The 27388-nt window shown below is 42.0% G+C and overlaps 1 protein-coding gene and 2 long non-coding RNA genes across 10 annotated transcripts in view; 2 read left to right on the top strand and 1 right to left on the bottom strand.

Moving 5' to 3' along the window:
- Positions 1 to 27388, top strand: part of RASAL2 (RAS protein activator like 2) — a 256803-nt gene that overhangs the window by 68940 nt on the left and 160475 nt on the right. For 2 of the 8 annotated variants that reach the window (XM_081194282.1, XM_081194281.1), the window contains exon 1: positions 10114 to 11032. The exons of 3 other annotated variants lie outside the window; for them this stretch is intronic. In XM_081194282.1, the coding sequence (XP_081050408.1) occupies positions 10468 to 11032 (565 nt within the window). In that variant the 5' untranslated portion in view covers positions 10114 to 10467. Of the gene's footprint in view, positions 1 to 10113; positions 11033 to 27388 lie in introns of those variants that run through there. 3 more of the 8 variants (XM_081194273.1, XM_081194280.1, XM_081194279.1) reach the window with 3 other exon arrangements.
- On the bottom strand, positions 231 to 10759 carry LOC308587176. The gene is made up of 2 exons (XR_014008264.1): positions 10651 to 10759; positions 231 to 1941 (listed from the first exon to the last, which is right to left on the bottom strand). It is a non-coding gene; the product is annotated as an uncharacterized lncRNA (long non-coding RNA).
- Positions 13562 to 16169, top strand: LOC308587182. Its single transcript, XR_014008273.1, has 2 exons — positions 13562 to 13605; positions 15417 to 16169. It is a non-coding gene; the product is annotated as an uncharacterized lncRNA (long non-coding RNA).

The raw sequence follows: 27388 nt of genomic DNA, 5'->3' as shown, positions 1-27388 counted from the left end.
TAATAAAATTCATTCATTCAATGTGTATCCTGCATGTGGCAAAATGGGTGTATTCACTACCTTCCCAGATGATAGGGTACATGTCTTTCCAACATCCATGTGAGGGGAAAACAACCTGACACAGCCATTAATTGGCCCCAGTTAGCTTGTTCAAAGTGAGCAGAATTTAGAAGTGCTGGAGAAATGGAAGTTTTAATAATAACTGCAAAGAAAAAGAAGGCAGAGGCGGCTTTTGTTTTTAAAGAGTGCTTAAACCACTTTATTTTGGTGAAAGATTCCTCAGAACAGCTATTTAATTTACATATACATTTATTCCAGTTTTTATTGTATGCTCTCTGCATATGTTAATTATTAGTTGCTCTGTTGTTACAATCAGTGGTGGGGTTTTTTGAGGAAAAATAGATGCCGGTATGCACCACACACCAACCAACACCCCCGCCACTCACTCCCCCCCCCCACCTTTGCCTCTTCCTCCTCCTCCATCGCTGCTGCTTCCTGTGGAAGGCACAGCCTCCTGGAGGTGCTTTGGTGCAACCCTTACGATTGCCAAAGCTCCTTCCAGGAAGGTGCCTGACAATCATAAAAGTCATGCCAGAGCAGAGGTGCTTTGGCACGACTCTTGCTATCCCCAGAAGGCGCTTTGACGATCGTAAGGGTTGCATCCAAGCCACCTCTAGGAGGTGAGGAGGGGGAGCGAGCGAGTGGAAGCAAGAGGCGGTAGCAAGATGGTGGCAGTATGCCGTGGAAGTAGTAGTAGTAGTAGTAGTAATAATAATAATAATAATAATAATAATAATAATAATAATAATAATAATAATAATAATTTATTATTTATACCCCGCCACTCTGGGCTGCTTCCAACAAAAAATTAAAAATACATTAAAACTTCAAAGATTAAAAACTTCCCTAAACAGGGCTGCCTTCAGATGTCTTCTAAAAGTCAGGTAGTTGTTTATTTCGTTGACATCTGAGGGAAGGGCGTTCCACAGGGCGGGCGCCACCACCAAGAAAGCCCTCTGCCTGGTTCCCTGTAACCTCATTTCTCGCAGTGAGGGAACTGCCAGAAGGCCCTCGGAGCTGGACCTTGGTGTCCTGAACAAGGTGTGTGGAGGTGCTCCTTCAGGTATACTGGGCCGAAGCCGTTGGTACCGATGTGTACCAACAGAAAAAAAGCCCTGGTTATAATGAAAGTTAATCCTAACAGAAAAATGGGCCAAATAAATAAATGCAGTGGGAACAGTTGAACTCACACTAATTTCATTTCTTCGTTTTCCATACTTTCTTGGATAGCAAATGTGATAAAACTTAGCAATTTCTATTTGGATTCCTTTTGCACAGGACCAGCGCTGACTGTTTTTCTGCCTCTCCCTTATCAGGTTTCTCTGGATAGCGTTCAATTTGCACAGCCTGAGACTGTGTACAGGATTTTTGGAGAGGTGAGACTGGCACACTTGCGCTCCACACTTGCCCTTCCCTGCTATTTTTAGGGCAGCTGGGGAAGAGGGGCTCACCTCTAAGGCAGTTGTGGTAATTAATGCCTTGCTGAAGGGTTAAATTAAACAACTTTGCTAATTTTTGATTTTTTAAACAAGGTTCTTGAGTGTGGCAGATGTTGATTCATTTCATTATGGCTTGCAACTTGATTTTGGGATTGAAACTTCCTTAGATGCTATAGTGATGATCTGTGCCAGGAGAAAGATGAGGAGTTTGACCCTTTTGTTTTGTCATAGAGCTCTCAGTGCTACCAGCTGTAATGAGCCATGGTGCCCTTTCAGAACTGCTTTGCTGGTGTAGGGCAGGGATACAGTGTGCAGCTTGAGGGTAGGTCTGAGAAAATACTTCTGGAAGATATCTACTCTGCTCCATGGATGATAGTTTGCATAGGCTACCACTGGGATGCATCTTGTCTTCTACATTGTTTAACTTCTAGACTGAATCCAGCTAAGGGGAAAGCAGGGTAGATGTTTAAAGAATAAAATCTGCTTTTTGATTAGTTTTCATTTAATTGCACACAGAAAGTTTCTCTTAAGGGTTTAATGGTTCAATGTAGCTCCCCATCCCTCATCAGTCAGTGCCCCGCAGGTTAGTAATTTCTGCCCCAAGCTTTTGAGACCAGAGCGTAGTGTATAAAAATGGTTTATAAGTTTTATAGATAAGTCAACCCTCTCCTATTCACCTAGAAGATCTCTTAAAAGTCCTTGCTTTATAGCCCCTTTAGGTTTTCCAGTAGTGTTCCTTTTCTGAAAATAAGGTGAATGATCAGTGCATGCTTTCAGAAAAAAAGCATGTGACTTATGTGACTTGCAACTCTTTTTAGTTTCTGTTTACTGCTGCTATTTCTCCTAAATGCTGTTGCTTCAGTACTGTTGGTGCCATCCCCCCCATGTCAGCCATTTGGTGAGCCATGCATGGACCATGAAGATTCTGCAGTTCTACATAGCAGGCAGATTTGGCTAGTGATGATGGCAGTGAGAGGCAGTAAATTAAGAGTGAGGACAAAGCTCTTGGATCATCATTGCCCTTGCTCTCAGTAAACAAAAACATTTGCTTTCTTCTGGAGTAACCTCTGAAAAACTATTAGGTAGAGCTATGTGTGCTTTTTGATGCTGTAACCGGAAATGTGAAAGCGTCCCTTCCACTTCAGTCGTCTTAGTGCATAACATTGCCTTAATTTTGAAGTGTAATAAGAAAGGTAATAAAAACTTTTGCATCAAAAGGCTAAAAAACCGAGTCTTGGAAATGAACATCCAGTATCCTTCCCTATTTCACCTAACCATTATATTGTTCATATAATCGCCATATTTAACGGAAGTCAAAGTGAAAGACAGAGAATCTATGATTATGAGAGATCAGAGAACAAAATAATAAAAATCATGATTGAAGACTGAACTAGGCTTATCCTCCCATCTGTCTCATTAAAATACTTAACTGTTCTCTGTGTTTGTCTTCCTGAAAATCAGCTTAGCTTCCTGATTTGTGCAGAAATGTTGAGTTGCATCTGTGACTGCTTACAAATTGATCCAGTCTGTGAATGTGGTTTCCAAGAGATAAATGTCAGAATCACTCTTGGATACTTTGTTCTTTGTACAACACTCATCCGAGACTCTTTTGCCTTACATTCCAGCTCCTAAATCTGGTCAGTTCTCACTCAAAAGACCTTTTAATGATAATACTAGCAAAATAAATGTTTTAAAAGGCAACACTCCACTTGACCTTATTTGTTCTTATGTAGCTTATCAGGTCTGATTTTTTCTAATAACAATAATAGCAATAAAAATAATGGTATTATTTATACCGCACCCATTTGACTTGGTTTCCCCAATCACTCTGGGCGGTTTACAGCATATCTAAAAACATAATAAAAACATCAAGCGTTAAAATCCTTCTGATACAGGACTGTCTTCAGATGTCTTCTAAAAGTTGTGTAATTCTTTATCTCTTTGACATCTGAAGGGAGGGCATTCCACAGGGCGGGTGCCACTACCGAGAAGGCCCTCTGCCTGATTCCCTGTAACTTTGCTTTCTGCAGTGAGGGAGAAGAAGCTACAAGACTACAAGAAGAAGCCTCAGACCATTTAAGGGATCATCTCTTGGCTTTCCTCGGGTTATGAGTTACTAATGGTGTGCTTTAGGGACTGGACTCTAATAATTTTCCATTAACCTATGACAGCCTTTAGGAATCTTAGATCTGGGCACTGCACAATTTTAGCAACATCACTGCAATCAGCTTAGGCAGGTGTGTTGCAGATGAACGTGCAAATGGTTTAATTGCCTTGGTGAATGCTTAACTGGAATGGAATGGGGGACTCAAGAGACCGCCATCTTGAAAGTGCTTCTGTGCCAGCTAGTAAACATGAGCCATGGACTATGGACTCTTCTTCAGAACCATAGAGAAAGTTATTATTTAATCAAAAGGCAAAACGGTTGTGGCTTTTTGGCTTTTTCCAACCCTGGACACATTGAAACTGAAAAAGTGACCTTTGCTTCCACCTCTCTTAATTATTTCCACTCAGCTCCTCTGCTGGCATTAGTCATCTCCATGTGACAGCAGATATGTGTCTCTATCGTTTGGCCGCCCTAATCTCAGCACCACCTTTTAGTATCGTCACCAAAAGCTTGTACAGAAAGAAGGGATTTATCTTGACTTGCCGGAAGCTTCAGTCAGGACTGGATTCATGGTTCCAGGTTGTTCCAGTGAATACCAAATCTTGCTTGCTTGCTTGCCTCCGGTTCCACTTAGAGTTCCTCTGAGTTAGCAAAGACATGGATCTATATTGACCCTGTTCTCATACAAAAATAATGACTTCATTCTCTTTGCTGGAAACTGGCAGTAAGTATTTCTTTCCATTATTATAAAATGCTTGGATAGAAACATCAACAATGAGCCATGCATCAGACAGCAGACTCCCTTGAGAACTGAAGATACCAGAGACGGATTCCATCCGTGATGATAAATACTTTGGCTACCTGTTTTGAAACACTTCTAAGCCATGTTGGGGCTATAAACTGAAAGTACTGTAGTATGAAACCCAGCCACTGTTAAAGTAAGCCAAAGTCCTTCCTTACTGTTCTATTCTGTTCTATTCTCAGTAGGTGAAAGCAACAAAAGCCAAATCCTATGCAAGCATAGGCGGGGGTGGGGTGGGGATTACTGAAGTCAATAAGATCTCAATCTATCTTTATTTTGTCCAAAGACCAGACAGCAGAATTAATAACAGCAACGTATACTACATCAGCACCAAGGTGCGGACCCTGTAGATGAAATTAAAAATTCCCTATAAACTTATTTACATTAAAAATAGCACTCCTTCAGCTAAAATCTATGATCCAGAGTTTAAAGTCTAACTTTTTAACCATTTCCCAAATGCAAGAGAACTGCTAGTACATGGGTAGCCAACATGAAACTCTCTAGATGTTGTTGGACTACAGCTTGCATGATCCCTGATCATTCTGGCTCCAGGGACACCTGGAGTTTGTAAACAATATGCACAATTTGTAAATGAGTCTTTTGACTGAATGAAACACAAATATATGTGGGATTTTCTGTGTGGCAGGGGTAAGACTAGATAAATTGTGTGTGCAAGTAACTTCAAATCAGATTAGGACAGCCTCCTCATACCTGGTGCTACTCCTGCTATAGAGTTATAATCCAAAATATCTGTTGGGAAGCAGGTTGAGGAAGGCTGGATTAGGAGATGAGGAAGGAGAAACCTGACCACTGGTCCTGTTAGCTAGGGATGATGGGAGTTGTAGTCCCAAAACATCTGGAGGGCCGAGTTTGCCTATGCCTGGAATCATACAACCAGCAGCAGATACTGGATGTTAAATGAAGCTGGTTTTAAGATGTCAGAGTCATGCTGATCTAGATAAGTGTGTCATTTGGCCTTACACAACTCAGTTATTTGGGAGCATTGGATGAAAAGAACAACACCTAAGCCAAGCTTCAATTGTGGGGAAGGGCCGCTGGGGGAGGAAAGCTTCATTGTGCTGTCTCCCACTAGCACAGTTACTTGGTTGAATCTAGCCCCTTATTTTTTATTACTTTATACACTGCTTATATGCCAACATGGCTTCTAAGCAATATATAGTCAATTAGGAAATATAAATGATATAATAAATCAGTTATAAAATCCATACATCATTAAAATAACGTACAATAACAATTCCATCAGAGCATTAAAACATCCTTAATTAAAATTCATAATAAAGGAAGCCAGTCAAAAAGCATGACAACTAAATGTAGTTAAAATACAGCTAAAAACAATAAAATCAGAAGTTCAGGATCAAGGGAATGCTTGCTAAACAGCGGTGACTTCAGGAACTAGTTGCGTACCAATATTGATGAGACCTCTTGTAATTTAGCTGGGAGGGCATTCCGAAACACTAGTGCCCAAAATGTAAAAGCCCTTTTCTGTGTCACAACAAGTCAATAATGAATTATGGTCAGCACCAGGTTCGAGAAAGCTTCCAGAGAAAACATACAGTACATTGATGAAAAAAGTATAGGATACGGTAAACAATTGTCCCCCAACTATCCCAGGCTTTCGTTGATGTATCTTCAATTTCAGTTAAATGAAGAGAGTTGAAAAAATATTTCCTTTTTACTTACTCCTACAGCTGATTTTTATTTTAGAAAACAGTGACAGCATGAAATGGGTCTCATCAAACGAGTTTCCTGCATGCCACAAAATTGCTTGCATTTTGTAGTTCCTGGATTGTTGCCAAGTTTTTTTGTCAAGTTCTGAAACCAGGCACAAGACAGTTGATTGCCTCCTAAGCCTCATCATTCCATCTTGTGTCTTCTAAGTCTCCATCTACATATGTTGGATCACACAGCTATAGGGATTTCAGTAGGACACAAGCAAGATCTTCGAAGGCAGGGAGGTGGCTATATACAGTGGTGCCCCGCAAGACGAATGCCTCGCAAGACGGAAAACTCGCTAGACAAAAGAGTTTTCCGTTATGGAGGTGCTTCGCAAAACGAATCTCCTATGGGCTTGCCTCGCAAGACGAAAATGTCTTGCGAGTTCCTGCAGGTTTTTCCCCTCCCCCCTTTTTCTAAGCCGCTAAGCCGCTTATCAGCTGATCCGATAAGCCGCTAAAAGCCGCTAATAGCGCTAATCCGCTAATCCATCAATGGGCTTGCTTCGCAAGACGAAAAAACCGCTAGACGAAGAGAATCACAGAACGGATTCTTTTCGTCTTGCGAGGCACCACTGTACAGGCTATAATGCAGGTTACAATACAGGCTATATTGGGTACATCCTAAGAGGATCTGAAATATGAGAATTGGTATTTCCCTTCTTCTTGTCTATGGCCAGAGAACTGGCTTGCACTGGTTGAGAGGCCAGAACCACTAATCCCAATTGTAGAGATTTCTAGAATGTCCTGTTGGCAGTTGAAACGAGTTTTCCAGATGTGGTGAAAGTAGCAACGGAGCAAAGAAGGAAATACTTTCTTCCCATTGGCAATCTGGTAACTCCTTGCTTCTCTCCCTGAATTCCCCTGTGTGGGTTCAATTGGGACTGCTGACTGAGGAGGGAGAACTGGCAAAGCCAGTGGTTCTCAAAGGGTGCGTGGCAGGAGAGAATGGCAAATGTGTTAGGAATCAAAGGCAATCCATGACACATTTAAATATTTCAGTGCAGTATAGTATTGAAATCCCTCTTTTTAAATTATTTGCAGAATATGGATAGATATCTTTTCAAAATCAAGCACTGCTAGGAGTTCTTTCCTTTTGTTTTCCAGTGCATTCCTTATCAATAGAAAATTTGGTATGGTGCAAGCAAGCAAATTTTAATTCTTAAAATGTGGCCTAGAGAAAGAAGTTTGAGAATCGCTAAGCTTTCTGAGATGGTAGCTGGTATATTAATTATGCCTTGGTTAATGAATGTTTTGACTAGAAATATGGTGACCATTCTTCCTGACCGCTTCACTTAGAAAGTACCAGTTGCCAGGCTCAGTTTTATAGCTGATAGTGGTTACTGAGCACTTGATAGGAGCTCATCATTTTCTCCTAAATTATGGTTTCTCTGAGGGATGGTGATTCATTGTGATAGATTAGAGAGAGCCTATTGATTAACTTTAAACTAATATTGCTTGGCTAAGTTATGTAATCGAGTGAACAATTCATATAATATGTTTGTCGAGGGTGCACAATGAGATGGTTATATTGAATATTCCAGTCCTGCCATAGATGCTCAGACAGCCCACCCCCTTGGTTATGTTTGAAGGTTCCTGAATATCAAGTCAAGAGTAGTCATAGTACCAGGTGACCTAGACTGTTGTCAGTCTTAAAACTCCTCTGGGGGTGTCTTGCAGCCACTCTCAGATTAACCCCCCCTCATTTGGGTTGTGGCTGCCTCCGCAAGTGAAGCTGTTTTGTCCAGAACAATCTATTAAACAAACTATTTTGACGATTTCTTAGTGTACAATGGTAGTGGCAGCAGTTGCCTGTCTACATCCACTCAGAGATTAAATTTAGTTGGCCTGGAAAGATTGTGAAAGGCAACAGATTCTTGCTTCTAAAAGCAGTTACACCAGAGCACACATGGGAATACATAATTTATTTCGATATAAGCTTGTATCAATTAAGTGATTGATTTAATAAGGTAGCTTTTAAAAGAAAACCTATTAATATTAATGCAAATGTAATCTTGTCTAAGGCTTTGCCGCCAGGCTTGCTTAACAAAGTCATATGGACCAATTTTCATGCATCATTGTGTGATGCTGAGTAATCCAGACTAAACCGCAGCGAATATGGATGAGACAACAGTGAATCACTATTAGGATACTTGGAAGAAAAATTTCCCAGCAGCAATATGCCAGTTTTATTTCTCTTCCGTTTTTGATTTTCTTTTTCTCACTGACTCTGATGAATTGAATTGACTTTTGTGCTAACTTTTCCTTTTCCTTTAACATAGAACCAATAGAACCAACAAATAAAAATATTTTCTTAAAAACTAGAAAAGAATCTTTAATCTTTATTAAACATTTGAAAACTTCCCTATACAAGGCTGCCCCTGTCGCGTAACTCCATGCCCTCCGACATTCCTCCAGTGAAAATGGTGATGTCCTAAGGAAAAGCGGACAGCTTCTGTAAATCTGTGACTCTCTGGAAAAGAGGGACACCTTGAGGATCTGAGTTAGTACTAGTAGGACTGTGACATTTCTCGCTATCCTGTAAATAGCCCTGAGTTGATTGCTAGTGGGAAGAACCAAGTGACCCCCCTTTTAGGATACAAAATTCAATACAGTGGTACCTCGGGTTAAGTACTTAATTTGTTCTGGAGGTCCGTTCTTAACCTGAAGCACCACTTTAGCTAATGGGGCCTCCTGCTGCCATTGTGCCGCCGCTGCACGATTTCTGTTCTCATCCTGAAGCAAAGTTCTTAACCCGAGGTACTATTTCTGGGTTAGGGGAGTCTGTAACTTGAAGCGTCTGTAACCTGAAGCGTATGTAACCCGAGGTATCACTGTAATGTGCACTCGCACACACAAATGAACTAGTAAGGATTGTTACGATATCATTGGCAATGCTGATTTATCCTGTTCTTTTTCAGAGTAGGCTATGGCACTGCCTAGTCTGCCCTCTCAGCGTTCTGCAAGCAGAAGGCCCCACGTTCAGTGGGATCTCAGATATTTCTTCCAGCAAGGCTGTTTTCTGTGCCCATTTTCTGGTGGGAGTGGGAAACCAAATATAACGTGTGGCCTTGCTTGAAGAGAGTATCTTGGAGGCTTCAACAGCATCACTATGCAACTGATAAAAAAGCGATAGCTTAAGAATCTGTGATGGATTGGTCTGTTTTTATTAGTCTGCCAAACTGCATCATTCTTTCAAATAACCAAACTCTTTTTTTATTATTATTCTGCAAGGTTTGCCAAGGGCCTGTCAGCCTTTCCATTTGAAACCCCATATTTTCTGGGGTTTGTGAGCACATTGTTTCAATCTGGTCTGAAACTTGGCTTGTGCCTATTAGCAGATATGTTTTCTTAGCAAATTTAATATGGTAAGCTGTTCCTTAACTTGTTGAGGTGGCCGTTTTTCTTTTACTTAACTAGATAGGGGTATTACTTTCCAGTCTACTGACTCCAATTAGATTTATGAAAACAAAAACCCTGCTTACTTTAAAAATATGCACATTCCCATGTTTCGTTTGCCACAAGATCTGGCCTCAAGAGCGGTCTGCTTCTTTACTTTGGTCAGTGATTGACTAAACACCACCTACCTCCCCTCGCTTAACTCCTCCTTTGTGCATATTTTCCTTTAGTGTATTTGCAGGGTTCTTCGTTTCAGCTGCTCTTCCTTTCCTTTCCTTCATTCAATTCATATGCATCACTGGAAGAATTGCTGCATTGAGTCCTCATGGATTTGGCATTACTTCTGAGTACTATTCTGGATCTGAAGATAGGGATGGTAACAACAACTATAGATCAAATTGTTCAAGGGCTGAACTATACCCAGTCCCTGTTGCTTTGAAGCCCTCATCTTGATGCATCCTATTTTTATAATCAAGACTCTTGTGGGTGTCAGTTTAGTTCTACTTGATCTTATGTGGAAACTAAAGGTACTTTCACGGTCTATTTTTAATTCATGGTTACAACATGAGAGGCAGAAGTACAATTTGCCCGGCACTTAATTGGTGGGATTTTTTCTTCTGTTTTTTTCTTCTTTTTGTCACTTCCTGAAAGTCTGCAGCTGAGATCTGAAACCCAGGAACTGAAAATTAGCACCACAAGCTGTCTCTTAATCACAAGAGAGAAGGATCCGTATCTGGGTGCCAACTGTGCTTCACTATAAACACAGAGTTGATGTAAGATGATGCAGAATTGAGTCTGGATGGTACCTGTTCAAGAAGAATGTTTGCCACCTCTGGAAGGAAGTTGCTTGGATGGCAATCTTAACAAGTAGGAGCATGTGCACCGAAGTAAGTATAAGGTGAGGTAGCTGAACGTGAAAGGTGGAAAATGAATGTGTTTAAAAAGCGCTCTGGTCCCCCTGCACTTTTTCAGAGATCTGTGTCGGTGCAGGATGGTGATTGTACAAAAGTAAGAGCTAGTTTGAAGGACTACCATTGGTGCTATCAAGTGAAAAGCAAGAGGACTTTGGAAGAAGCAGATTCGGATTTAGGGAAGCTGCTTGGAACTTACCAATGGCAGACTCATCCCAGACTTCCGTGGAAAGTGGCCAAGAGGCCAGATGCAGCAAGGACTGCCCAAGAGCCTTTGACAGTGTCCACGTTAGTCGCTGACAGTCACCAAGAAGACCCAGAAGAGAAGGCTGCCATGCCAGCAACAAGGCCATTTCGGGTTCCTTTCTGCAGATCTTTATCTGAACCTGCCCCGCACTGGAAAGAGAGGAACACAAAGCCACTTCTGCAACCAGAGTCTGGGGAGCAGGACAATTATTTTGTCCGTGGCTTCTTTTCTACAATCTCCAGCAGCTTTTCTAAGGTGCTGAATCGGAAGGGGGAACAGAATGCTGCCGTGACAAATGAGGGAGTGGAGAGTAGTCAGATGGATTTGACTGAAGGTATTATTTTTCTACTTTCCCTAATGTTCTGTAAGGGTGAGTGAATTACTTGTTTCATAGGGACTGTGTTAGTGTGCAGTGTCCTGTCCCTGTCTCCCCCCCCCCGAAATAGCCAAGGTTTTTCTGCATTTCCGTTGGTCATTTTGTAAAAATAAATAGTATGAAGAAGCTGATTTGTGTTCTCTGATGGGGGGGGGCAGCTAGCCTTTCCTCTCCAATGTATTAGCTTATCAGTAGCTGTTTAGTGTTGACCTGTTTGTGTAGCACAGGCAAGAACCCTTTTGCACAGATTCAATGCATGCACGACTGTGCATTGCCACAAACCCAGAAGTGGCAGGAAAAGGGGGTGGGGATGTTACCGTGCTTATCCGTACTCTGCCATCACACACAATAACCTGGAACCCCACCCCCACCCAAACCAAGTGCTGCATGTACAGTATATACTGAATACACAAAGTAATACAATTTAATGGAGTCATACCGTCTAGTTGTGTAGTAAGAAGGTGAGTTTGTAAATATCCCAGTTTGTTATTAATCAGCATAAACATGGTTGTTTAGATCGAGGGATTTTTACCTGGGTGTTAAGCTGTTACAGCAAAGGTGATTGGTGCAAATGCTTGTCAGGAGTTCTTCAACCGTTTTAGTGTTTTCTGTCACATTTTGATACTGCCGCTATGGGGGCAACACTGATGGAACGGTTTCTGCTATGATTCAGCAAAACTATAGGCCCATCTTAGGGAGAGCCATATATATGTACAGTTAAATATTTTGTTGAGCTTTCTGCTATCCTGTAGCAACTTAGGCTGCAAAAGAGGCAATATACATTTCAGCTTAAAATGTTCAGTTGAGAAGAAAGCCGTCTCATTCAAACTGCAAAGAAACAATTATTACGCATTTCTCCCTGTTTTCATTGAGGACTTGTGCCATCAGGAACAACCAGTAGCCCTTGCCTGGGTTAGGTCCATGGCCCAGTAAACTCGCTGCTCTCAGTTTGTAAAGCACAATAGCCAACTAGGTGATACACAACAAAATAAGGAGCTAGTGGGTGCAGCAGCTTATAGCACCGCTTAAAGTGGTGGGATTTTTAATTTTTCACAATATTTTCAATTACTATTCTTTCCACATATCTCACTTAATGTTGTTTTTATAGAACGACATGGTGTTGTTTGGAGTCGATGTGTATGCTTGTCTCAGACTGTTAAAAAAAAACAAAACAGGAATCATAGCTGAGTGTGATAGCTATCTGCACAAGAGTATTAGAGCACAGTGTGCTAAAGGAGAGCAGATGCCTGGCATTTGTAATGACACGATGACATTTAAAGCTTGCTACTGGGAAGCCAAAGGCACAGAGGGAAATAATGCTGTCTTTAAATTGCACACTAGGCGCTGAAACTGAACCAGTTCATCATGTGAGATTTATGGCTTTGTAATCAGTCAGCTAAACTGATGCATGCTAAGATGCCAAGCAGAGGAAAGTTGTAAAGGTTTGGCCAGTTGGGATTGCGGTCAGCAAACATTCTAATCCCCAACTCTGGATTTCAGATAAATCTTCTCCACTGGTAATTTTAAAAAGGTTCCTTAAAAAGAGAATCAATCTAATTTGAACTGTTACTGATTCAACTGTGAAAAATGGCTGTAAGGTCTTCCATTTAAAAATCCCTGAATACTTTTGATTATCTCATTAAATTGTTGGAAACATCTGGAAACCATTGAGTCCATTGCTGGACTGGTCCTCTGCAATCAAAAGTCCTCTGATTATTATGAGCAGCTATGCTGACATGGACATTTAAAACCTCTTAATCACAGTCTAGTGTGCTCTTGTATTGGGTAACCCTACAATTACTAGAAATAAAACAGTAACCATCAAAACTAGACACTTAAGCTGCACTTGAAAGTGATTCTTTTTGGCTGTTTGTTCTCTGCAAAATATTATAACGCCCTCCCATCAGATGTCAAAGAAATAAACAACTATATGACATTTAGAAGACATCTGGAGGCAGCCCTGTTTAGGGAAGTTTTTCATGACTGATGTTTTAATGTATTTTTAATCTTTTGTTGGAAGCCGCCCAGAGTGGCTGGGGAAACCCAGCCAGATGGGCGGGGTAGAAATAATAAATTATTATTATTATAATTATAAATATTGCTAGGACTTGCAGAATAATTTTCTGAATTCTGAGTGCAGAAGGGTTTGGTTTTTTTAATTAACACTTTTAGAATAAAACAAGCAAGATTTACTAGCAAAACCATGGGGGAGGGGAGAATGCTGGCAAAAGGAGTATGATGGATTGCCAAGGTATCATATACTGATTTTGGTTTTGTTGTAATTTGTTTAAACTTTTTTGTAATCTGTCCCGGGAACCTGTTGAAGGGCACAGTAGAAATCAAACATACCTGTATGATAGGAGATAAATATATGTGTACAGTGCCATTTGCTGTCAGGCAAAAACATATCATCACATGTTTAGATATATATATAATAGTTCTATCCCATCATTGCTTTGTGAAGGTCCTATCTAATCTAAAAGCTTTAAAAGAAATGGGGTAGCATTCAGCAAGCAGGTTCATTTACACAGGTACATTTTATATTATAGCTTGGTTGGTAGAGCATGAGACTCTTCATTTCAGGGGTCATGTGTTCAAGCCCCATGCTGGACAAAAGATCCCTGCATTGCAGGGGTTGGACTAGATGACCCTTGGGGTCCCTTCCACCTCTGCCATTCTATGATTCTATTTTGTTAACCAATCTGTTAGAATCACAGAATTGTAGAGTCGGAAGGGACCCCAAAGATCATCTCGTTCAACCCCCTGTAACTATTGGAGGAAGAGGTGGCCTGGAGATCAGCGGGTGGGTGTCACCCTCCATAGCTGTCAACTTACAGATTTGAAAATAAGGGACCAGCAGCCTTGAAAATAAGGGACCTGCAGCCTCACCTGTTCCAGGCACTCCAGTCTTCCTGACCTCCCGCAGTCTGGTCAAACTCATGCTGGTAGCTTCGAGAACACTGTCCAACCAACTTTGTAACCAGAGGTTCAACTGAATAGAATCTGAATCACACGCACCACAAGGCCTATGCAGCCTCAACTTAAGATGGCTCCCCGGCCTGGCTTTGAACTGTAAAGTTTGCAGCAGCACGTGCAACAAAATGGCATCCAGCATTCAAAAACCCCCTCAGCTTGCATTAACTAGCCACACACAAGGCATGCAAGCTCCACCCCCAGTCGTTCTTAGACTTCTTATTGGGTGAGCAACACAGCCAAGCAACACAGTTGGAGCCTCCCTCCTCTCTGGCCAGCAGGCAGGGAGGGAGAGGAGCTGCTTCCTTTGAAATTTAAGGGACATTTAAGGGACAACCATCAATAAGGGACAACAGTGGGACATGGCGCTGGAATAAGGGACTGTCCCTTCAAATAAGGGACACTTGACAGCTATGTCACCCTCTTGTCATGGTCAAATCACTTCCTTGTGAAATTTTGACTTACAGCTCCGATCCTCTTCTGCAGGGGTAGTGGACAGATTAAGATGATGTGCCCCCAGAGACTAATGGAATCCAGTGAATTCTGAATGCCCTGGAGGAGTTTTCAGTAGGTGACTTTGAAGAAGCCATTGCCATGCTGTGTGAACAGCTCTGGACATCATTGCCCCTGAGTGTCATCTGTGGCTTCGTGGAGCCTATTCTGAACTTTGGTGCACCAGGCAACTAAGGCCAGACAGCTAGCACGCCAGTGGCAATTATATGAAACCATGGGTTAATATCCTGGCTGGTTCTGGAGCCGGTAGCCATAGTTTCCTGTTTTGGATGAATCAGGAAACTGTAATTAATGGAAGATTTCCTGTTTTGTTTGCACTGGCTACAGAGGGGATGTACTTCAAAGGGGCTGCATTCTCATGGAGACCCTATAGAAATGAGTGACATTCCTGGAAAGTTGCTTCCCACATCCTGTAGGACTGTTCCATTATGTTAGTCCTACCTGCAGTCCGAAGTGATACAGCCCAGATACAGGTATCAGATTGCCTCCTCAACAAGATCTAGACAGAAATGGTGACAGAACGTGTAAAGCTGTAAGGCAACTCCGGAACTAACTGATCCTCGGTTCATAAAGGGAGAGAACATTTTGAAGTACTTTTGAAAGAGCTTGTTTTAGTAAACACATTCTGAAACCACAAGCCCCTATAAGAAGCTGTAGTGGTCGCCTCAATAGAAACAGGATGAGGAACGAGACAAGCAGGGACAGCTTGGGGTCTGTTCCTCCGTCTGCCTCATTGGAACTTTCCACTCTGATCTCTATTTTGGTTTTTTTTTAAGAATGCCATTGAAACCAGAAAAAGTTCCAAAATGCATGCTACTTTTTAAAAAAAGTTATTTCATTCTCTTTTAAATTCCAGGTAATGTTTTCAACTCTTTCAACAGATTTAATATTTTAATCCTGCCAGGATCATGGGAAACTGGAAACAAATGAGGTTATATCATATACCGATTCCTCTTGGCTACAACAAGGCAATTTCTCTATCAGTAATGTGATGATGGCATTTCCTGGAGAATGTTTTCCTCCTGCTGCTTCCTCAGGACAAAGCAAAAACAAAATTATGAACACTTTAAAATCATTCAAAGTCAGCTAGGCCATTTAATCAGTGTATGCTGTCTCGCTTGACCTTAGCTGGACAGAGGGTTGCTGTGGCAGGCAGTCTTGCTTTCCTGGAGTTCTATTTACAGATTTCTATAAAGCCAACATACTATTTTTAAGGCAATCTGGCAACTGTACTCTCAGCTTGTCACCACCTGTGTATATTTCAGTTGGGAATCTTCAGACTCACTTTGTGACATCATTGTACACTTGCGTTATTTTAGATTTTTGTATGTTCGTAGTCAAAAGAGGCTATAATACAAATTTTACCATGTAGTTTTGATGCTTTTAAGCTGCTTTGTTTGTACTCCACACTCAATATTTTGTTCTGTAACTCAGAAAGTTGTAAAATGCTGCTGTGTAAATTGCAGTTACTTTATCTGGTTGTAACTGGAACCCTTTTCTCTGCTCAGAGAAACCCTTTTGCAACCCTTACTAGAATACTGTAATCATAAGAACCAAGACCTTCCATGTATATTCAAAGCTTTCTTTTTAACTAAAATGGCTTTATTAAGGAAGTTTCAGTTTCCTCTTAACCCTTGGGATGAACCATAGAACTGACCACCGTGAACTCAAATGTCAAGAGAGAAATTATGCTGTCTAGTGGATGAACAGTTGCAGTCTGGTGGATGGACATTTAGAAGTGTTGCCATTTCTACCACGGACTCCTTGCTTGGTCTTGGATAAATTACAACAGCTCTGACTGAGCTCTCCATAAAATAGTTGTGAATATGAACACAGATTGCCTGATTCAGCAAAGAAGACCCTTTCTTTGGGAAACAGGATTATACATGCACAATGATGCAGATTCATACTATGGTGCTTATTTGAATCTAATTGAATAGGCTCTCTATCTTGTTTTGCGCTATCAGTGAAAACATGTATACCTATCCAGAGCCATTAGATTTTGTATAGGCATACCTGAACCCAATTGGAGATGGCCAGGTCAGAGCTAAAGTAGAGGTACCCATAGTAGATCGGACAGGTAAGGAGATGATAGAGAGAGAGAGAGAGAGAGAACTCTATGTCTAATTACCGTATTTTTCGCTCTATAACACGCACCTGACCATAACACGCACGTAGTTTTTAGAGGAGGAAAACAAGAAAAAAATATTCTAAACAAAACAGTGGATGTATGATTTTTGTGGTTCATGCTGTGGCCACAGACATGTGATCTGACGGTGAGTTTGGGGTAGCCCAATGCAAAAATCCTGAGGATCCATGTGGGTCCATGCTTTGTAACCACGTTTTTGCCCCATTGCGGCCCCATGAAACAGTGGGTGCGTGTGTGTTTTTTGTGCAGGCTGTAGCCATGGACATGCTATGTGATCTGATGGTGAATTTGGGGTGACCCAGTGCAAAAATCCTGAGGATCCATGTGGATCCGTGCTTTGTAACCACGTTTTAAGTGGGGAGGGAAGGAAAAGCACTCAAGGGACAAGGAGCACACGTGGGGGGTGTGGAGAAGGGTGCTGCTAATAATGCAGGAGAGGCTCCTCTCCGGCTTTGCTCCTTTAGAACAAGCAGGCTCTACATCTCTCCCTCCTCCCCAGCAAGGAAACCACGATAGTAACCACTCTGAGACAAATCAAGAAAAAGTGTGACCAACACTCTCCCCCAACAAGCACAGTGAGGTCAACACACACACACACACACACACACACAGAGAGAGAGAGAGAGAGAGAGAGAGAGAGAGAGAGAGAGAGAGAACTGGCCCTAAAGTTGCAGGGCGCTGGAAGTGGCAGGGGCGCTGGGGGAGTGAATGGGAAGCAAGAGAAGGAGAACGATCCCTCACACACACACAGACACACAGAGTGTCAATTCTAAAGTCACAGGGGCGCTGGGGGAGTGAATGGGAAGCAAGAGGAGAAGGAGCCCTCACGCACACACAGACACACAGAGTGTGGATTCTAACGTCGGAGGGAGAGTGAAGGGGAAGCAAGAGGAGAAGCAGCCCTCACGCACATACAGACACACAGAGTGTGGATTCTAACGTCGGAGGGAGAGTGAAGGGGAAGCAAGAGGAGAAGCAGCCCTCACGCACACACAGACACACAGAGTGTGGATTCTAACGTCGGAGGGAGAGTGAAGGGGAAGCAAGAGGAGAAGCAGCCCTGACGCACACACAGACACACAGAGTGTGGATTCTAACGTCGGAGGGAGAGTGAAGGGGAAGCAAGAGGAGAAGCAGCCCTCACGCACACACAGACACACAGAGTGTGGATTCTAACGTCGGGGGGGAGAGTGAAGGGGAAGCAAGAGGAGAAGCAGCCCTGACGCACACACAGACACACAGAGTGTGGATTCTAACGTCGGAGGGAGAGTGAAGGGGAAGCAAGAGGAGAAGCAGCCCTCACGCACACACAGACACACAGAGTGTGGATTCTAACGTCGGAGGGAGAGTGAAGGGGAAGCAAGAGGAGAAGCAGCCCTGACGCACACACAGACACACAGAGTGTGGATTCTAACGTCGGAGGGGCGCAGGGAGAGTGAAGGGGAAGCAGGAGGAGGAGAACGATAGCTCAAGCACACGCACATACACACACACACACACACACACAGCCCCTACAGTGCCTAATCCAAAATCGGACAGCAAAAAACTGCAGGCAGGGACAGAGAGCACGGGGTTGTTTTAAAGCAGCCAACTCCCGCTCTGCTTCTCTCCCTCCTTCCCGGCTCCGCTAGCTGACAGGAGCCGCTTACACCCGCTTTGCTGTTTCAAAGCGAGCCACGGACTGCTCACAACTGCAGCAGATTCCCCCGCCATCTGCAGGCATTCGCTCCATAACACGCACAGACATTTCCCCTTACTTTCTAGGAGGAAAAATCTGCGTGTTATGGAGCGAAATTTACGGTATATTATGCTTAGAAATTGGGCTGGCTATCTCTCCTGCTCAGCTAAACACATTTGCTGACCAGTGTATTCCTGCACTCAAGCATACTGGGATCTAGTTTGTTGATCATGGATTTACTTACTTGCATTTACATATGGAAATCCATTACAAATGAAATTAAAACTAATTTTAACACTTTACTATAGCTTAGAAGAGAAGTGTGGTTGCCTAGGCACTATGTTGAGAATTATGAAGGATGGAACACTTTTTGAAATTACTTTTCAATTAAGCTCTTCTAGGCTCTGGGTGGTTTAGGATGTTTTGCTCTGAGGAACTCCAACTACTTGCCCAGTTCCATTTTAGCACTCAGTGATTACCTGGCAGGGTGTGCAGGGGTGGGCAGCTAGTATTAACACACTTAATGCTTTTACTGAAAAGAACAGCAGTGAAATAACTAGCAATTACGGATACTAAAAATAATCAGAGGTATATTGAGAAATGTCAAAAAATCCACCCACACTTGTTATCCCTTTGCTGGAATTATATTTGTGATTCTTTTTTCCCCTCTGGTGAGGGGGAGTAGATTGCATTCTATCTATACCAGAAAAGCTTTTGAATGCTGCGGTATTTCAAAGTTGGGCTGGTTTTATGACTTTGTGAAGATCTACATTTGTGTTCTTAAGCGGGGGAGGAAAAAGAGAGAAGACAGAGATGTGACCATCTAGCTCCAGACTTCTGACTAAGGTGCCCTCTCCCTTCTCCAACTGCCACCGCTGGTCTCTGAGGACCCTGAGGAGAGCTCTAGTTTTTCAAAAGTTCTGCCACCCCCCTTGCAGTTTGTCATGGCTGGTTTATTGTATGGCTTTAATTATATTAGAATTTCAATGTAAACTGCTTTATGAGGTCTGCCGGAAAAGCTGTACATAAATATCTACAAGACAATAAAGTCTATTTAGGTTTAAAATCAATGCATACTTGACTGTATTTTGGACCAGATGTTTGTAGGTATTGGCTTAGACATTTTTGGGGATTTAATGCCAAACAACAAGTGATAGTCAACTGAGAGATGAAAGCTGCCCCTCTTAGATCTGCTGTTCTTCATAGTTTCATGCGTGATTACTTCATGTTGAGGCTACTCTGGCTGTACATTCAGTTGAAGTTTCCTTGTATTGACGCTTTGCAGACTCAACTCACTCACTCACTCACTCACTCACTCTCCTTGTCATCTCCCTTGTGTTGAAGTTTGTCATCAAATGGGAGAAGCATTTTGATACAGCAACAAAGAATTGATAAGGAAACTGAATTTTGTCCATGTTCTTCCTGACCAGGGAAGCCTGGCAAAAAAAATGGAAGTTTTGGTGATTACCTTTCAAGTCCTAAATAGCTTGGGACCAAGTTACTTGAAGGATGGTCTCATCCTGTGCTTAATCTCTCCATCATATCATGTCAGCTTTTGTGCCTCTCTTGCATGTACCATTGCTTTCTGAAGTGCAGTTTGTTGCAACATGTGACAGGGTTTCTCCCGGGTAGGTTCTTGTATTATCTTCCTCTCTATTTGTGCCCACTGGCAAATGAATACTCATTCATTCATTCAGTTACATTCGCATGCTGTCCCTGTAAGATAACTTTTGGGGGGCGGCTTACAATGAATAAAAGCAACTGAAAGACAAAGTAAAACATAAATCCATTCTTTAAAAAAGTGAGAGGAGACTACATAAAAGCAAAACATTTCACATTTCCCACATTAAAAAGGTTTAAACCCAGAGGACCAGTTTGCTTAAGATTTAAAAGACTGGCATGAACAGAGAGGTCTAGTACCAAAAAGACCACAAAGACTATCCCATAACCAGGATTCTACTACTGAAGAGGCCCTCTCCCTGGTAGTTTAAGCAAACTTTGGATTGTGAGGTTGCCTTATTTAATTTATTGTACAGTTAGTTTTTCCTCTTGCTCTTTGATTCTGCATTTAGTCTGGAAATGGCACCTCCTCAGCATGCACATTTAAAGAAGTAGCTACTGTTTTTCCTTTTTGCAATTAAATATGAATGTAAAAGCACATGATCGAAAAACGTATGTCTATAAGTTTATTTTCTGTTTGTGTATATATTTTGATTCTCCTTAAAAAAAATTTTTTTAAGGAATTGTGTTTGAATCATAGAATGTTATTGTTTTATGCCTCTTTATATTTTGCAAGCTGCTTCAAGCATCACCTTTTGGGACGGAAATAGTGGGGTATATCTTTGTATCTTACGTATATCTTTGTAAAAGTAAGTAAATTTGTCTGGCTGTAGGTTGTCTGAAGACAAGTCAAAAAACCACAACTCTGCACACAGCTTTTCCTGTCTTAGTTTGTAAGGTTCACAGATATGGTCCGCCTCTGTGGGAAAGTTTCTGGCTCCCTGGCCCTGCCTGTAACCTGCAGGAGAACTAGGTTCTGCCTTATAAATTTAAGGAACAATGTCCATGCCATTAAAACATGAGTTGAATTGTCTCACCCCTGCTGCCTTTTAAATTTTAGTTCTGTGATTATAACTGTGCAATCTAAGGAGGTGTTTCATTCTTCTTTCAACCTCGTGGCATTTAGCAGTTAGGAATAACCTCTTGTACTTTGAAGGGCGGAAAGTTTGGGAGGAGTAGATTACATGTGGCTACAGAAGCCCATTGCTAAAAGGTGCTTAGAGTGACCCCCTTGCCTTCTCAGATACAGAAAGCGAGTACATACACACCCCTGCAGGTGAAAGTAATTTACAATGCTTCTGGGTATATATCAGTTTTGAAGTGTGTGAATTGTCTTAGAAGTGACAAATGGAACCGGTGCACTGAAGTCATCCTTGCAGAAGTCCCATGAGTGCTAGTTTCAGAGGAAAATGCCCTTTTCCTAACCCCTAGAACAGTGAGACACTTTTATTTTCTGAATTAAAGTAAAAAGACATGCATCACTCTTCCATCCAGAAAGGCTTGCTTTGAGAGTAAGTGCTTGAACACCCATCCCTCAGAAGTGTATGCTCCCTATGTTTCTACAGGAGTTACAAATAGTTGGTTGCACCGTGATTAGAAGGAGTTAAGACACACCAGGCCACCTCTGAAGGTAGATCATTCAGCTGTATCTCCATCATACTTAATACAAAAAGGATCATAGAATCATAGAGTTGGAAGAGACCACAAGGGCCATCGAGTCCAACCCCCTGCCAAGCAGGAAACACCATCAGAGCACTCCTAACATATGGTTGTCAAGCCTCTGCTTAAAGACCTCCAAAGTAGGAGACTCCACCACACTCCTTGGCAACAAATTCCACTGTCGAACAGCTCTTACTGTCAGGAAGTTCTTCCTAATGTTTAGGTGGAATCTTCTTTCTTGTAGTTTGGATCTATTGCTCCGTGTCCGCTTCTCTGGAGCAGCAGAAAACAACCTTTCTCCCTCCTCTATGTGACATCCTTTTATATATTTGAACATGGCTATCATATCACCCCTTAACCTCCTCTTCTCCAGGCTAAACATGCCCAGCTCCCTTAGCCGTTCCTCATAAGGCATCGATTCCAGGCCTTTGACCGTTTTGGTTGCCCTCCTCTGGACACGTTCCAGTTTGTCAGTGTCCTTCTTGAACTGTGGTGCCCAGAACTGGACACAGTACTCCAGGTGAGGTCTGACCAGAGCAGATTCCTCAGAGTTCAGTTGGAAGGAGGCAAGGCCAGAGAGCTGAATCATGAAGGGGCAATGAAGCTCCTGTTCCCTTATTTCTCCTAAGAATATATCTCTCCTTATTCTAACTTTGATAATTCCACTTCACTGTGGAATTTTCTTTGTAGCTTTCTGTTTGTACAGCCTTGTCCCCTTCAGTTTCTCTTATTACTTGGTGGATTACTAGAGAAAACTGTGTATTATGAAACATTGCCCATAAATTAATCACCAGAAGAGCAGATGTTTTATTGCAGTTCAATGAACGGAGTTTTCAGAAACTTCTTCAGTGATCCCAGTTAAGAAGACAAGAGTCATAGCAAATATGAAAAGTTCTGAATTCACTTGCACTAACTAAAATGGCTTTTGAAGACAGACTAAAGATTTTTTGTGCCTGCATCAGTAAATATCATATAAATCTTATTGCATTATGAGATGCATATTTACATTATTATTATGGTTGCTGTGGAAACAAAATTCAAGAGGTGCCTCTGAAATGTCTGTGTTTATATACAGTGGTACCTCGGTTCTCAAACTTACTCCGTTCCGGAAGTCTGTTCCAAAACCAAAGTGATCCAAAACCAAGGTGCACTTTCCCATAGAAGGTAATGCAAAACAGCTTAACCCGTTCCAGACTTTTAAAAACAACCCCTAAAACAGCAATTTAACATGAATTTTACTATCTTAATGAGACAATTGATCCATAAAATGAAAGCAATAATCAATATACTGTACTATAAAATAAATAAGACAGTATTGTAGATGATAAAAATTAAAGTTAATTTTTCTTCCCTGCACTGATGATAGTCATTGTTTGGGTGGGGGGGAGCTTTTATCCATTTCCGCAGTCACACAATCAATCAATCAATCAATCAATCAATCGGTAGCTGAACTGGGTTCCACACAGTCACAAAAACAAAAGAACCAAAAAAAGCTTCAAAAAAACCAACGCAAAATAAATAGCAAAAACAAAAGCGCCAAGCTTAATCTGTTCTGGAAGTCCGTTTGACTTCCAAAATGTTTGAAAACCAAGGCACAGCTTCTGATTGATGCAGGTGCCCTGGAAACAATTGCTGACAGTGGCATCGGATGTTCGGCTTCCGAAAAACATTCAAAATCCGGAGCACTTACTTCCGGGTTTTTGGCATTTGAGAACCAAGGTGTTTGAGAACCAAGGTACCACTGTATTGATAATGGAGGGGGGAGGCTATTTTTTTTTCATTAGAGGCAGGAGAACAAAATGTCAAACCGTCCTTGACAATTCATGTATAGGTTGTGTTGTTTTAAATACAACTTGATTGCATAAAAGATGCCTCATCAGAAGATCTCGGGGCTATTCACAAGATAATATACTATTAAAACAATTATATGATACAATACAATTAACAAGTATGATCCAGTGTAATAACAGTAGGGAAGTGAATTCTAATGTACAAAACAACACTAATGCAATAAGACTGGGTGGCTGGACAAGGGATATTGACAGAGGTAAGGAGAGAGACTGTACAATTAAAAAGGAAGAGTGAGCAGAGAAAACAGCAATTCTAACCTTTCCCCCAAAGGAGGCATATTACACCTGTGCTTTAAGCCCTAGATGAAAGCTGCTTTCCTTGACTCACCCCAACCAGAAGTGATTCTCAATGAGCTCCTTTGAGCTTGGCTTCTGGGTAACTGGGCCAGATAATCTTTTAAGCCTTTCGTGAGTTTAATACTCATCCTTGCTTTGAGAATCCCTGGCATTTCACAAGTTGACAGACGAGGCCATTTAACAGATGAGAGAAGAGCAAAATCTTTGCAGCCTGTGCTGAATAATGGCTAAGTAAGGGCCAATTTATGTGGCCATTTTTGAGCTGGATTAACCTCCCTGTTGTGACTTTTTGTCCCTTTAAGTCATTATGTGTTCTTGAGAAATCGGCTTGAGTAGGCAAGGTTGCAGTCAGTTACCATGTCCTGTAACAAACCAAAATGGGGGTGACATTGCATGGAAGCAGTTTCTCAAGGCCAATTCATAAATTTCAGGGAATCAGCGCACTACTTGGTGACATAATTCCCTCTCTCAGAAATGATGAATTGGCCTAAGTGGGAGGTGTCCACTAAGTGTTCTAGGAAGAAGCATTCTGAAAAGTTTGGGTAATTGCATATTATTTGAAGGAGATAATTTGTGTCTCCACATGGGCTCACAAATGTAGACTACTCTTGGTAGCAGCCAAAATATACGGTCAGTTCACTAATTTCTCCGTCACATCACTTATCTTCTTCCCTTCGCTTCTTTTTAATTCCTAAGGCCCTCATCTTCCCTTGGCTTCTGCCTCTTTGACACATCCCTAAGCTAAGTAGTTTGCCAAATAATTTCTTCTATAGTTTTGGGGCATAAAGGGGATCCTGTCCCAAACACTTGTATTTTTTTTTATTAAAAAAAACTGGAGTGCCAATTTAAAACATATTTTATAAAGCAGAGCAGCTAAGCAACTGCCTCTCAGCTGGCTTGCAGATGGTTGAAGAAGATGAGGTGAAGCTAATTACTTTTTCATTTTTCATTTTTCTCTTTGTTCACATCCTGTAGCAGCCTTGTTCAGGAAGCAGAATGAAGGTAGTTTAGCTTTGCGTGCTTTTTGGTAACCTCTTGATCAATGTTATTAAAAATAGCACAATGAATTTGTACTGGAACTCAGGCTGAGTGAACCCTCTCGCCCCCAGTATGCGGTCCAGTGGGCAGGTCACAGATGTGGGGGGAAAACATTTTGGCATTTATGCCAGGCAGATGAGTTTCTAGGCAGGGATGCTGAACATTTCGTTCTGACCATTTCTAAAGTGGTAAGAAGTCCTCTTTTTACCTTCAGCTTTTTTGTGCCACCTTCAAATACAACATGGACCAGTTATTCTAGGGTGTAGTCATTGAGACCAGGCATAGGCAAACTCGGCCCTCCAGATGTTTTGGGACTACAACTCCCACCATCCCTGACCACTGGTCCTGTTAGCTAGGGATGATGGGAGTTGTAGTCCCAAGACATCTGGAGGGCCGAGTTTGCCTATGCCTGATTTAGACTATCTGGAAAGTTCACCTCTTAGCTGATAGTGGTGCAGATATCTACCCAGATCTATGTGATGGTAATTGAAGTCACCCATTTCTACAACATTTGCTCCTTTTGATGCTTCCCCTTCAGTTTCCATCTCAAGATCACACTTAGCATTTTGGTGGGGGTGGGGAAGGACTGGCAACACAGTGCAAAATTACTTTGGGGGCTGGAAATTGTCATCCATGGTTTGTATCCAGAGATGACTGTTTGCTGCTGGCTGTTTGACATTCTACCAAGTTCCAGGTATGCCTGCAATATCTGCTACTTTTTTGCTTTTAAAACCAAGCACTCCACCTTGCCCATTTTGCTCCAGAGGCTTCTAGAAATGGCACCTGTGACCATTCTCTCCCTAGGTGTCATTGGCATGTATGTTTCTTTGACTTCCATGAATGGCTGTCAAGTCCCTCTTGACTTCCGTTGTCTGGTTTCCCCCCTGTCTTCATTTGGTCCATTTTCACCTTCATCCCAGCCCCTGTTGGGGTTTTTCCAGGGATCAGTTTAAAAGCTGTTCTGCCATATTTTTTATTTTAGGCTGGTTCTCCTTTGAATGGAACCTGTTCCTTTTGTGGATCATATCCGCAGGTTGTATTTGTTGTAGAATTATGTGGCTTATTTTGTCAGTACAGTGGTATCTCGGGATGTGAACGGGATCCGTTCCAGAGCCCCGTTCGCATCCTGAACAGAACATAAGATGCATGTGCGCGGGTCGCGTTTTGCCGCTTCTGCGCATGCGTGTGACGTCACTTTGACCGTCTGCGCATGCGGCGAAACCCAGAAGTAATGCACTCTGTTACTTTCAGGGCGCCGCAGAGCGCAACCCGAAAATACTTATCCTGAAGCGTATTTATCCTGAGGTATGACTGTACTTAAAAATGAAATCTATTTCTGAGTAAAGTTGTTATGTCCTTGTTTTTACTTCCTTTCACCGTAACATAGCCTGACAGTTTTGACTTGATGGTACAGTGGTACCTCGGTTTAAGAACAGCCCTGTTTACAAACTATTTGGTTTACAAGCTCCACAAAACCAGAAGTAGTGTCCCGGTTTACGAACTTTACCTTGGTCTAAGAACGGAAGCTGAACGGTGGAGAGGCACTGGCGGCGGGAGGCCTCATTAGGGAAAGCGCGCCTCAGTTTAAGAATGGTTTCGGTCTAAGAACGGACTTCCGGAACGGATTAAGTTCGTAAACTGAGGTACCACTGTATATTGAGTCAGAACAAGTGAACAGTTGGACTTCGAAAGGTGGCTCTTGGTTCAAATGCATCCTCACTTGGTTGCCAGTCACTAATCCCTCCAGAGTTGTAGACTTAGTTGTAGAGAGTTGTAGACTTAGTTGTAGAGAGTTGTAGACTTAGTTGTAGACTTAGTTGTAGAGAGCTGGACCATAAAGAAGGCTGATCGCCGAAGAATTGATGCTTTTGAATTATGGTGCTGGAGGAGACTCTTGAGAGGCCCATGGACTGCAAGAAGATCAAACCTATCCATTCTTAAGGAAATCAGCCCTGAGTGCTCACTGGAAGGACAGATCGTGAAGCTGAGGCTCCAATACTTTGGCCACCTCATGAGAAGAGAAGACTCCCTGGAAAAGACCCTGATGTTGGGAAAGATGGAGGGCACAAGGAGAAGGGGACGACAGAGGACGAGATGGTTGGGCAGTGTTCTCGAAGCTACAAACATGAGTCTGACCAAACTGCGGGAGGCAGTGGAAGACAGGAGTGCCTGGCGTGCTCTGGTCCATGGGGTCACAAAGAGTCGGACATGACTAAACGACTAAACAACAACAATCCCTTCAATATTTTGTGTATGTTATTTTTACTATCATAATCATGTAGAAGATAACTTCGGGGTTATTAGATGGCAAGGTAACACTATATTAATGAAAAAGATTCCATTCTCTCTGGTGCTTCCAGCAGAGAGGATTGTATGTACCCCATTATCTCTTGTCATTTTTGATTTCCTTTATTAGCTAGCCAGTAACATAAAGCAATTCTCTCAAATTACTATAGTGAAAAACTATTACTGCATCTCCCTTTGTCATTCCAGATAGAAAATTTAATTTGTCTTCCAAGATCTTGCCCTCAGCTAATTTATGTAGTTCTTAATGTTCCACTTCACAATGAAAATGTATATTGATCTTAGAAGAACTC

This window comes from Podarcis bocagei, assembly GCF_964188305.1.
Source record: "Podarcis bocagei genome assembly, chromosome: 5".
In the NCBI taxonomy this organism is placed as follows: domain Eukaryota; kingdom Metazoa; phylum Chordata; class Lepidosauria; order Squamata; family Lacertidae; genus Podarcis; species Podarcis bocagei.
The sequence above is the reverse complement of the archived record's forward strand: the minus strand, read 5'-3'. Positions and strand labels throughout refer to the sequence as shown.